Here is a 12,191-nt window from a genome sequence, read left to right as displayed (position 1 = left end):
TTTGCTATACCAACAATGGTATAAGTATATGTGATCTTGATTTAGTTAGCAATCCTTAATAACATTAAAACTATTTACCTTAGATAATGTTCCATAAATATTCCATCAAATAAGTGAATTTAGTGGTATACAAATAAATCAAAATTAAAGTAATGTAAGAAAAGCTGTAATAATAATAATAATAAAATAAGCATTAATACTGATTCAGTATAAAAATACTAAATATATTTAAATACCAAATCTATTGAATGACTTAGTATTCAGGAAATGTAACTTTGGGGTCTTACAACTTATCGCGGGGCATAGTGTCCCTGAAACCGGACATAACCCCCAAATCTGGCTGGCAATCGGTATCCGAAAACTGCAGCTACAACAACGACGAAAAAGAGTAAAAAGGTAAAGTTCGCTGCCATCGGCGGATTGTGCATTTCGAACGCCGGCGCGTACTAATCACTCGCATTGTTACACGATCACGCCATGGCATCACGTAGCCAAGGTGAAAGAAGGCCACGCCAGGGGCGTAGCGGGCGGGGGCATGGGCGGGGGGCGTGGCAGGGGGCGGGGCACGGCCGGTTCGAGCGGGAGACAAATAGGCAGCAAATGTAACTGCACTCCGCGGATGGGAAACGTCCAAGTCCATGTCCACGTCCATCCATCCATCCATCTATCCATCCATCGACTCCAAGCGGCAATTGGACTTTAATAACTGAGAAAATTCAAATCGATGGATGTAAATTAGTGGGAATCCGTGGGGGCTTTTACCATTGGAAAGGAACATAATGGTATAGGATTTAATTTTTATTGCCAACCAGTTTATAAGGTATTCTTTAGAAGATTTGTTAACTCAGCTAAGATATAAATATTCTTGAAATTCTATTATAAAACTGTTTAAATGGAATATGGTAATGAAACTTGGCAAATATATGTAATTCATTGATGTAAATTTGTGGAAAACCATTGTTTCTAATAAATCTGAAAATAAATGATCATACCCTATGAACTGTTATGCTTTTTTTTTATTTGTTGACTTGTTAACTTATTAAACAAATAAGTATTACCAGGATCTTATGAGAGTTCTGTTAAAATTAAATACTTACCTAAATACATGGAATAATTTTATATCAATGTTTTTTTAAAGATCAACAATTAATTTCCGTTTCATTGGAATAGATTAATAGAATTTCCCCCTTCCATGGAAATCAATTTCCCTTTATAGACCCATTTGGCTGCTAGGGTTCAAGCTTTTCCCATTGTTCTGGGGCCTGTTTACCCAAAGAGTTGAACATTTCGGTGGCCGAGAGACGAAAGACAAAAGGCCGCCAAGGCCAAGAAACTCGGCCGTGAACCAATTCGCCGGACCATTGATAGATACATTTGTATCTTTTCGGCTGTTTACGTTGTGCTGAGGTCGTCAAGTTTAACAGTTGAAGGTCGGCGGCGGAGGCGTTTTAAAACGCTGGGAAAACGCGCACGCACAGTGGGCCGCATCGGCAGCCGAGGGGGGGATAAGTACATTAGCAGATTTATATCCGGCAACAATAAAAAGAACAACGCGACAACAACAAAGACTTGCTAAAGAGCTAATGACTCGGATAATGATTTCGATTTCGTTTTCAATTTCGATCGTTTGGCGTTTTTTTTTTTGTCTGCCGCCTCGTCGCTGTTGTTTGCCTTTTCAATATTTCAGTTTTCAATTTTCTTTTTAATTTTTTTTTTTTATTTATTTTTTTATTTGTTGGTGTTTCTGTGGGATTCGTGCGTCAATAATTAGATCATCTCCGCGCTGGTTGTTGTAGACGATTAGCGAAATCAAAAGGCATCAGCCCACAAAGAAAGCGGAACGACAAACACAAACATATAGACTATATGGGAAATTTCATTTCAATTTGTGCTTTGTTTTCCTTTCAGTGCTTATTTTATGCACCCATCGTCCATTAGGGCCCACAATGGGTGTCATGGAATTGGGATTCTTCTGGGGGGTCACTAATGAATCCGCGAATAAACAACATAAATCAAAACTTATAAATATAATATTTATTTTAAGATTGAACCTTTTTATGATCTGTAGTATAAACGAAAACTATCTTACTTTTTACCTGCATTGGAATAGTGATTCTTTTAGGGGTTTTCTATTAAATCCACAAATATTATCCCTTATATCGAATTTTACAGATATACCATACATAACGTATACAAATATTTATGATCTATAATAAAGGCAAGTTGTATAACCTACATTTTGGGTTTCTTACATAGGTTTTATAGAAATATATATAATAATATATATATAAATAACACATTTAATTCCAGATCGAAAACAATTATTTATGCTTTATAATGTAGAGAATATATATCTTAAATTTGTATTACCTTGAATTACTGACTTGAACTTTTATTGAAAAGAAATAGTGACATTTTGAACTCTTTTCTTGCAGTGTTTCACAAACATCAAATCAGTTATTCATTTCCGAACTTTTCACTAGCTTAGAAAGCTTAGCAATCGAAATATTCTCTCTGTAAATAATAATATCTTTGATTTTTCTTACTTTCAAGTATGAGTTTTGGATTGCGCCTGAAGTGCCGCGAACTACTGGCGGACTCCTTGAGGATTGGCCAGTTGACCGAGGGATGCGGGGATCCTGATGACTTGGCTGCCCAGCTGGAGGAAGCCATCTACGAGGAGCTGAGGTGTTCGAATGATAAGTACAAGAATCGCATCCGTTTGCTGATATCCAATCTTCGCGACCCGAAGAATCCCGGGCTGCGCGATAAGTTCCTGCGCGGATTGGTGACCCCGAATCAGCTGGCCAGGATGTCCCTTGAGGAGATGGAAAGCAATGACCTGGAGCAGATTCCCCAGAAGGTTACCCAGGAGGCGACCAACCAGACCCAAATGCCCAAGGTCCAGGGCACCAAGAAGAACCAGTTCAAGTCCGATCGTGCATCCAGTTGCAAAAGGACGAGCCGATGGTCACCTTTGTAATCTGCAACCAGTGCGGCAACCAATGGAAGGTACAAGGAACAGGGATCCACTCCCAATGAAATGGAGAAACTCCTTTGAACAACATACAAGAACAAGAGTTCAAAACGCATGATATTTTATTTATAATATAAATAAACTCGTTAAAAACCTAAAGCTAAGAAGATTTGATTTGTATACTCCAATAACCATTGTCAGTTGTACGTTAAGATAGAAAATTTTAAATCTAAGGTAAAACGAGTCTTACGTTTTATTATGTTACCTAAATCTTCAGTTCACTTCCTAATTTTAATAATAATAATAAAATATATTAAAAAAAAAATACTTAGACCTTTTTATTAGCGTCTAAAATTCTTAATGTTCATATTCAAAATGTACTAATAAAAAGGTTTATATTATTTTTTATAGGGTATCACCGGGTTCATAATTTTCCCATCTAATAATCCTTCTTTGTTCGCCTTTGAAAGCAGATAACACACCGAAGAAAGAAAGAAATTTCGGTTTTATAAACATTCATAAATATGTGCTTGTATAAAAAACGAGGAGCGTAAATTTAATGAAATTTTCGACTATTAGTTAGCTCTTTAGACTTTAATGAATCATGCGGTAGGATGATCTCGGGAGTGGGTGAGATGAGATCGGATGGAAATGGGATGTGATATGGAATGGGATTCGATATATATATAAAGCGTGGGCCGTTCCGGAGTGCAGACAAATTATAGACGTTAAAGCATTTGGTTTATGGCCACATTAATGGCATTGACTCGGATTGGATGGGACTGGTAATGGGATTGGGACTCAGAATTGGGATGACGACGGCGACTAGGTGGGCTCCGTTGAGAACGGTCTCTCTAGCCAGAGATAGCCAAATTAATTAATATCCGCCGTCGTAAACACGGCGCAAAATGCAAAAGCGGATCAAGTAAATCGCATTAATTGGCCATTTGGCCAAAAAACCATTAAAAAGAGCTCAGAGCCCCCGAATAAACAAAGTGGAAATGCGCCTTTCCCAGGCTTCCTTTCGGTTTCGGGCTTTTTTTTTTTTTTTTAATGTTCGTCTGGCGCCGATCATCATTTTCCCCAAACAAAATTGCTTATTTGTTTTTTCGGTTTCGATGCTTTTTTTTGGATTTTATTTATTTTTTTGTTTGGCTCTTTGGCTTTTGTGTGTTTTAGCCACCAGTTCGAAATGTCGCTCAAAAATTGACGACCCTGAAGGCGCCGGCGCCAGCGACAAGTGCGACCACAAAGGTGGTGGAAAATCGGAAAAATCGGAAAAACTGTGGGGTTACGAGGGGCTGGTGGTCGCCAAGGGGGTCTTGAGATTGGCATGCAGACGTGCGGTGCTTTCAAGTGCCATATTTGATGTATATTGCTGGATTATATGGCCAAACGACGAAATGGATTTTGGCTTTAAGGCATTAGCAGCCGGGCACAAAAATGGATGGCTGACATCGACATGGACATGGAAATTGAAATGGACATGGACATTGGTATCGATCATAAAATACGATCGCCAAAAACCAGATCAGTTCAAAGAGATGCAAGTGCTCTATAAAATCTATATGTAAGCCCGATGGGATCGAGCAAGTTCCGTCCGACGGCATCTTTCTTGTGTTTGGCATTAAGTATGGGATCTTGGGGATCAATTGCAGGTATAATGAAAGCTATACCGGAATAGTCTTCCACGGACAACGGGATTAGCTCGTCTGTTTGGGATATATCTTTAAGACATGCTTTTGTAAGCACTAATCAAAGGGGTTATACTTAAATGTACATAGTCAAATTTTTTATTTGAGATTTATACGATCAGAATTCTGGGATCAGGAATATATATATATATATATATATATATATATATATCAAGGCATTATAAAGACATTGGATTATATTTTAAAAGTTATATGATTAAAAGTACCTATTGAAATATTATACGACCTAAATATTAGTACACTAAATCAAAGTCAATATAGGTTATATCAGCGGATCATAAAGTATATCATTCCGGGACATGGTATAATTGATTATTACATTTTTATTGCACGGCCACCCACTTGCAGGACTTGGTCAGAAATCCCTGATCCCGTTGGCCGATCCCAGAGTTCAGGGTTTACAACAGGTAGAGGTTGGCCGAATCAAGCGGAAATTCCCACCATATAACCGCTATAGCTGAGGTGCGAAAACAGATGCAGCCTCATAAAAGGGGCGCAGATAAGGTCGCGGTTGCGTGGGAAAAGCCCAAGTCCATCCAACAGGACGAACCTGTGCGGTTGGCGCATCATTGCCGCCATATCGTATCCTATACACCCATCTACCTAGCCATATATAGATATCCTTGTGCAAGGATAAGGCGACCAACAGGGTAGGGGGATCATAAAACGATGTCGCTTTTGTTTATGCTGCTTATTTAAATTGGCTTCTTGGCGGGCGTTGCGACCTGGTTGTCCGGATTCTCCGCCCAGGATTGGTAAAACTACCTGCCCTGGGAATTCCCAATCGCCCTAACCCATATGGCCACCAATGCGTGAGAATGCTCCGTCCGATTCTAGATCATCGTGGGTACTCGCTGACAATCGGGTTATTGTTGTCCTGGTCCTCGATTTTCTGGAACTGTTCGACCACTGGGTTTTTCCGGCCACATCGTGCGTCATCTGGTGGCAGGACGGGCGAGGAGGCACTTGCCCCTGGCACAACCACCCACCCCGTCCAGGATTACGACAGCGGACGGCACCTTGTACCTTCTGTGGAAGTGCTGAATCGGAGAATCACCACGACGACCTCTCAACCTTCCAACCTCTCAGCCTCTCCTGGCCATTGATTGATTCGCCCGCGAGTGTGTTTGCATACTTGATGAATTGTCTCGATGATTGGGAACTACACTATGAAAATTCTGGGAAAGGCAAGAAATGCCTAGTGATATTCATCGATGATTCAGCATCAATGAAGACATTTCTGGCATATTTATTATAAATAGAGAGTGTATTAAACAGATATCGAAAAGTTGTGAATTTTTAAATTATGAATATATTATATTTTCTTTAATTGGTGATTTTTAAATCGTATAATATGAATATAACATGTCCTTAAACTACAAGTATATAATATTCTAAAAGAACTTGAGGAATACATTTTCACTTAATACTTTAATGATTTTAGTATTTTTAATAAATATACTCTATAAATAGAAAAATGTTCTAGGATTCAAGTAATTTTAGGTTTACATTGTCAATTCTGGTAGCGCATAAACTTTTATTATAATATGATATTGTGATTCTCAAATGGTGTAATATAAATATACTATGTTTTTTAAATACAAGGAATAAATAATCTAAGAGAACACTTTATAAAGATTTATATTTTATAACTTTACGATTTCAGTAATCTGAAATATTTAAGCCACTCTTGTTGATGTTTTATTTTTAGGTTTGCAAAAATTTATTTGCCTTACAACTTTTTCTTGCAGTGCATCTGAGTGCCAACGCTGCATTCATATTTTATGGTCTTGATTTTGATTTATTTGTGGTTCGATTGTCAATCGGACGGTGATGATGATTAATTGCGACGGTGAATGCCAATTGTCGCCATTGGCTTCGATCTCGGTCCAAGACCAAGACCCCTGGTCCCTCCCAGACCTCCGTTTCCAGTCAGTCGGATTCGGTATCCATTTCCATCTCCACCCTCGGCCATTTATTTGTGGGCGCGTTCTGTGGGGACTCCGAGATCAGAGATCCGAGAGATCCGAGAACAGGCCACACCCGCATTTGCATCAACAAATTAGCCGGTTAAAACATGTAAATCACGTGTGGCCACGCCCCGGGATTCCCCTCTGGCCCCTCGAGAACCTCCTCCAAACATCCAGGGGAATACTTGGAATACCTTTGATCTCTGGAATGTGGATTACCATGCTGACCTGTGCAACTTGAGCATTCAGCGAACGATTATCGATCATCGGCCTCAATATGATATATGGTTTCCCTCCTATATTTTGACACTGATGGCGAATATTATGAATACAAATTATGGTGTCAGTTGCATTTCCTTAAATGTAAATTTTGTTTTTTGCTAATATACCCAATCCTATTTTAAGAACTGCTTAAAACCCCATCGATAACTCTGAATATACGATCACAAGAGCCAAGATCAGGTCGGAAACGAATATAGTATGGTGAATTAGGATAGCAACGGCATTTGCCCATCCATCCAACTTGCCGGAAGTCTTTCAACCGGTGATCTCATCCCATCCCATCGAAAAACATCGGGAACGATCGATGCATAACTCAAGTGTCTTCGATTGGGGATGGCAATTGGGGGAAAAGTGGGGCCTCGTCATTTTCCTTGATTGACAAACGATCGGGGCGATAAATGCTCGACTGGGTATCGATAAATTTGCATTCGGCAGCGACCTTGAGTGGGTGGTGGGCTCGTGCTACCCGCACTTATGAAAATAAATTGCATAATCGTTGGCTGACAACTAGAAAATCGAACAGAAGAGCCATCAACCTTCAGTCCTCCCCCCCCCTCGATTCTACATTTTCATTTTTTTTATGCGTCATTGGCGATGACGCCAATGGTGGTTCGGTGGTTTGGGAGATCGGTGGACCGGTATATCGGTGGTGGACATGGACACACCCACCCTTGGCCAATTACGCGAGTGCCACTCCCCCCTTTCACCCGCCCATTTTCCCCCTCTGGTTCGGCCTTTGTTTTTCTCCCCCCCATTTTTTTTTTGTTATTTTTGCTGCTTTGTATTTTCATTTTAATTAATCAAAATTTGCGCTTCCGTTTCAAATTTTTTTTGCCCTGGACGGCGGGACAGGAAACAGCGGGTGGCGAGAGCTCCATTAATTGACGAGCTTCGGCTTGTGTAAATTTACAAGTGCACTTCTATCTCAATAAATTATCAACGCTTTCAGGTGCGTAGTTGGGCATAAAAAGGGGTTAACTTTTAGGGTAAGTGAAAAAAAATGGAAAAAAATAGTGGTAAATTATACTAACATCTATAAAGGCATTCCAATTTCAAAAACACTCCCAATTTATCAACTTAAAGACTGTAGAAGTGCTGTTTGGGGTTCCCTTTCTGAAAGGGCTTGAGCTTTTCCATTTAGCAAAAGTAAAATGTACCAGTATTAATATGAAATGTAGATCAGAATGAAACAATCAAACCTTAAAGGTATTCCACTCCGAATAAAACATTCGAATTTTCAATGTATGGACTGTATAAGAGCTGTTTGGGGTCACCTTTTTGCAAGCCATCGATAAGGGGGTTGAATTTTTCAGTTTAGCAAAAGTAAAGGTACCAGTAGTAAAATGAAAAGTAACGCAGCATGATAGTTTCATTCTAACCTTAATAACTAGTTTGGCTTTAGAAGTGCTGTTTGCGGTCACCATTTTTCAATTTTTTAGATTCTTAAGAAATTTGTACCAGTTTTTAAGAAATATAACTGCAGAATTCTATCAGCTACTTTAAAGGGAATGTCGCTTTAAAAATGGGTTCCGATTGATCATGCTATGTGCTGTAGAACTGATGTTTGGGGTCACCTTTTTGCAATCCAATCGCTACATCGAAAATGTATCTAACAAAATATAGCATTTTTAGTTTCTTTTGAAAACAACAGAAAAGCAAGTTTATAAAATAAAATAAAAGTCTCAACTTAAGTTAGGATAATACGAAAAGCATAATCTTTTTTTAGCTAGATGAAATAAGGGTGGACATGTATAAATCACCCCCTCTATTTACGACCACGCCCCTGGTCTTTGCACTGGCATTTTCATTCGATTGCTTTGCATTTCGATTCGATTCATTTCGATTCACTTGGAAGTGATGAAGATTTATTGTTTTCATTAAAGTGACCACATTTGCACCTCCGCTCGATTTGGCTGCTCCCGGTGCCATCCATTTTTATGGCCTGTTCGCGTTATTTATTTGACATTTCTTCGGGTTGGCCAGCTCCGCGGTGATCGATAGTTTGGCAGGGGTGCGATGATGGGTCCTCGGATCGGATCGTATCTTGGGATTAGGTTGGATTGGATTGATCGTCGCCGTGTGCGCATATTTGCAGCGGTGCATAAATTATTGCCAATCGGCACTTGGCCAAATGTTGCAGCTGCCCGGCAGTTATTTTCCCTTTTTTTCTGCTTTTCTTTTTGCCTATTTTGCAATTGTGGCACTTGCAAATGCCACAATGGGAAAAGCGCACGTACGCTGCCAATCAGCGATCGAAAAAAAAAATGAAGTGAAAAGGCCACTGGAAAAAACAGGGGTAAAGTGGAAAAGCGGAAAAGCATACCAAGATCGATGTGCGGTGGGTGGATGGTCTCGAACCACTTAAGGCCATTGGCATCGTTTGGCCCACTGCATATTTGCATATTTATAGAATTTATTATTGGCACTCTCGGGGGCCAATAAAACATTTTCGGGCTGCGCACTATGGAATTTTCATTCAGGCCAGCGGCCGATCCAGTTCAAATGGGCCAACAGAAATCATTGAGTATATATGAGTATATTTCTATCTTTGTTTATATTTTAAAAGGAAAGGTCAAAAGATATAATTTATGTTATAAGAAAGTTCACAAGGTATCACTTATGTTATAAGACAGAAAATAGTAAAGAATTTTAGTTTTAAATGACTTGTTTATAAGATAAATGACTTGTTTACAAAGATATCACTTATTTTATAAGACCGAAAGTGAAATAGAATTTTATTTTTAAAAGACTACTATGATCTTGACATATTTAAGTCAAAAATGACACACTTATCGGTCTAATATGTCTAAAAAACACTCAAATTGAAAAAAGTAATACATTATTATTGTAAGAGGTCATACAAAATAAAAATCCTTGGCTAGATAGCATGTATTATCCCTAAAGAATCTCTATAAATGGGTAACAAAAAAGCCAAACTCCCACTATAAAGTTCACAAAGCCGCTGATCATCTTGTTTATTTGGTGACTCTTAGGAACATATACATAGATCTTTGATCGGGGAGATCAATCGGCCTGATTCGTCTATTTATCGGCTGTCTTGGTGGATCGCATAGATCTATATCGAGTGCTGCTCCTCCATTGTTCTTCGGCTGTTTGGCTGAAGATGTGACTTTATTTATTGGCACCGCTTGAGAACGACATTGCAACAAAGTCATTTCAATTCCAATTGCGATTCAAATGCCAGAGGCAGGCTGAAAAGTGCAGAATTCAGCTCAAGTGGCTGGCGAAGATGCGGCACAAATGTCATTATCGGTCCGTCTCATCTTAATGTGGTTCTGTGGTGGTTGTAGGGTGGCTCTAGGGTGGTGCCGTGGGGGTGGCGATGTGGTGCAGCCTGACAAGAGCATAAATATGCAACCGGCTAGCTATAAATTCCAATCAAATGGTCAGCAAGCGAACAGAAGACACATGCCACAAGTTGACCCTGCCACAAGATCTCGCTGTCTCTGTCTCGCTCTCCATCGCCCCTCTTGCCATCTCACTTGCTCACGCTTCACTCCACTTGCTAATTTGTTTTCCACAGTCAAACTTCAAAAACTCAAACTTTCCTAAGCATATAAACCAAACATTCTTCACGAAGGTATTTTATATAAAAACTCCCTAATGCTTTAAAGTGAAAAGTATTTATTTGTAGCATCTAATATATAAGACCTTTGTAATGAAGACTTACTAAAAAACTCATTTCCAAAACTCTATTTTAAAAAAATTCTCATTATATCTATGATTATTATACATTGTACAAAATGATCCATTCTTCTTAAAACCTCTTTTGTTAAAGATTTTTGAAGTTCGATTGATAAATCTAACAAAAATGTGTTAGTTGCTAGGAAAACTCTTGGTATTTAATAATACTATTCTGCAAAACATAATATTATATGTTTTTAAAAACAATTTTAAATTCTTGAATTTAGTGTTATTATTTAAAAAGATACAGTTTTGTATTTGTTTTATAGAAACATAAATTCAAAAATACTTGATATAATAATCGTATAAATCGTTTTATTTTTCCCACTAAAACTGGCACAAGTAGTTCGCGTTAGGCAGGCTCCCCTGTACTTTATTTGACTGCCCAGCGAGTTCAGCGACTGCCTTGGCTGATTAACTCCAATGAAACTGCATTTATTGTTGCAACTTGCTTTAATCAACGCTGAAAGGCTGAGGAGCTGCAAATCTGCGGCATCATCTTCCGGGTGCATCGCCAGCATCGCCAGCACGTGTGGTCCATGTTGGCGTAATCTTGGACTCCCAATCCTCAAGCTTCTCCACCTCCAATACCACCCCCCCTCCCCCTCCGTGTAATTAGCTTCAATTAATTTGCCAACCATTTCTATTTGCAAAACGCAGACACACACAATGTTTAGCTGCCTTGCCTCTTTTTTTTTATGGCTCGTAAAACAAAACGTCGCATTTGCATAATAATTGTTGCCATTTCATTGCGTGTCCATATATCACACATCATCAAAAAAGCATAAAAAAAGCTGGGATAGGGGAAACTCGTTTGGCCGCCGGCGCTTTTACACGTTTGTAACAGCAAGTGGACGACGCGGCGTATGAGTAATCTGCCTGAAATTGTTATATCCCCCGAAATTATCAACCGAGATCGCCGCGTAGGTCGTCATGTGCCAATTAACAAATAAACATTGGCTAATTAACCAAAAAAAAGTGGCCAGAAGACCGCATTTGTAATTAGGTGATGGAAACGGGAATCGCCAATTAATGCCTCGGTGGCAAAAATGATGCGAGTGAAACGAGGAAGACGGCGAAAGTGAACACTAATTCGGGCCAATTAAATCAAATATATGAGTGTATCTCAAGGATTAATATTCGAAACTACTTGTGTGCATAAATTTAACTGTCCAATTTACACAAGCTCTTTAAAAACCATTTAAAAACATTTTTTTATCAATGAAAGATGTATTTTTAAATTACCAAAGATCATGTTTATACAATTTCTGCTAAATGAAAAGAGTTTATTTTAGAACTTAAAATAAGATTCTTATAAACCTCCAGTTTTGCTGTACTTAATATTTTCTTAAACTGAATGAAAAATCTTCAAATTACTCATCGTACTTATATTATTTTATTTTTGGACTTTCTTTTTCTGTGAGGAAAGAACCATTAGATGCCAACCTTCACATTACCAACTCTTTAAACAAACTCAATGGATTCCAGGGAATGCGTAATCCGTTGAATGGATGGTTAATGTGGGTGAGGTGGTGGTGGCCG

At 38.9% G+C, this 12,191-nt stretch overlaps 1 protein-coding gene across 1 annotated transcript; it reads left to right on the top strand.

The window, feature by feature from the left end:
* The first annotated feature begins 2,458 nt into the window (after positions 1 to 2,458).
* LOC108019049 (transcription elongation factor S-II) lies at positions 2,459 to 3,008 on the top strand. The gene has a single exon (XM_017086676.4). The coding sequence runs from the start codon at positions 2,555 to 2,557 to the stop codon at positions 2,981 to 2,983; it is 429 nt and encodes a 142-aa protein (XP_016942165.2). The 5' UTR covers positions 2,459 to 2,554; the 3' UTR covers positions 2,984 to 3,008.
* Positions 3,009 to 12,191: the final 9,183 nt, after the last annotated feature.

This window comes from Drosophila suzukii, chromosome X (assembly GCF_043229965.1).
Source record: "Drosophila suzukii chromosome X, CBGP_Dsuzu_IsoJpt1.0, whole genome shotgun sequence".
In the NCBI taxonomy this organism is placed as follows: domain Eukaryota; kingdom Metazoa; phylum Arthropoda; class Insecta; order Diptera; family Drosophilidae; genus Drosophila; species Drosophila suzukii.
This window is presented reverse-complemented; position numbering and strand designations above follow the sequence as displayed.

Coding starts and splice junctions, on each gene's coding strand:
- LOC108019049 (XM_017086676.4), top strand. CDS start 2,555: ATGAGTTTTGGATTGCGCCTGAAGTGCCGCGAACTACTGGCGGACTCC.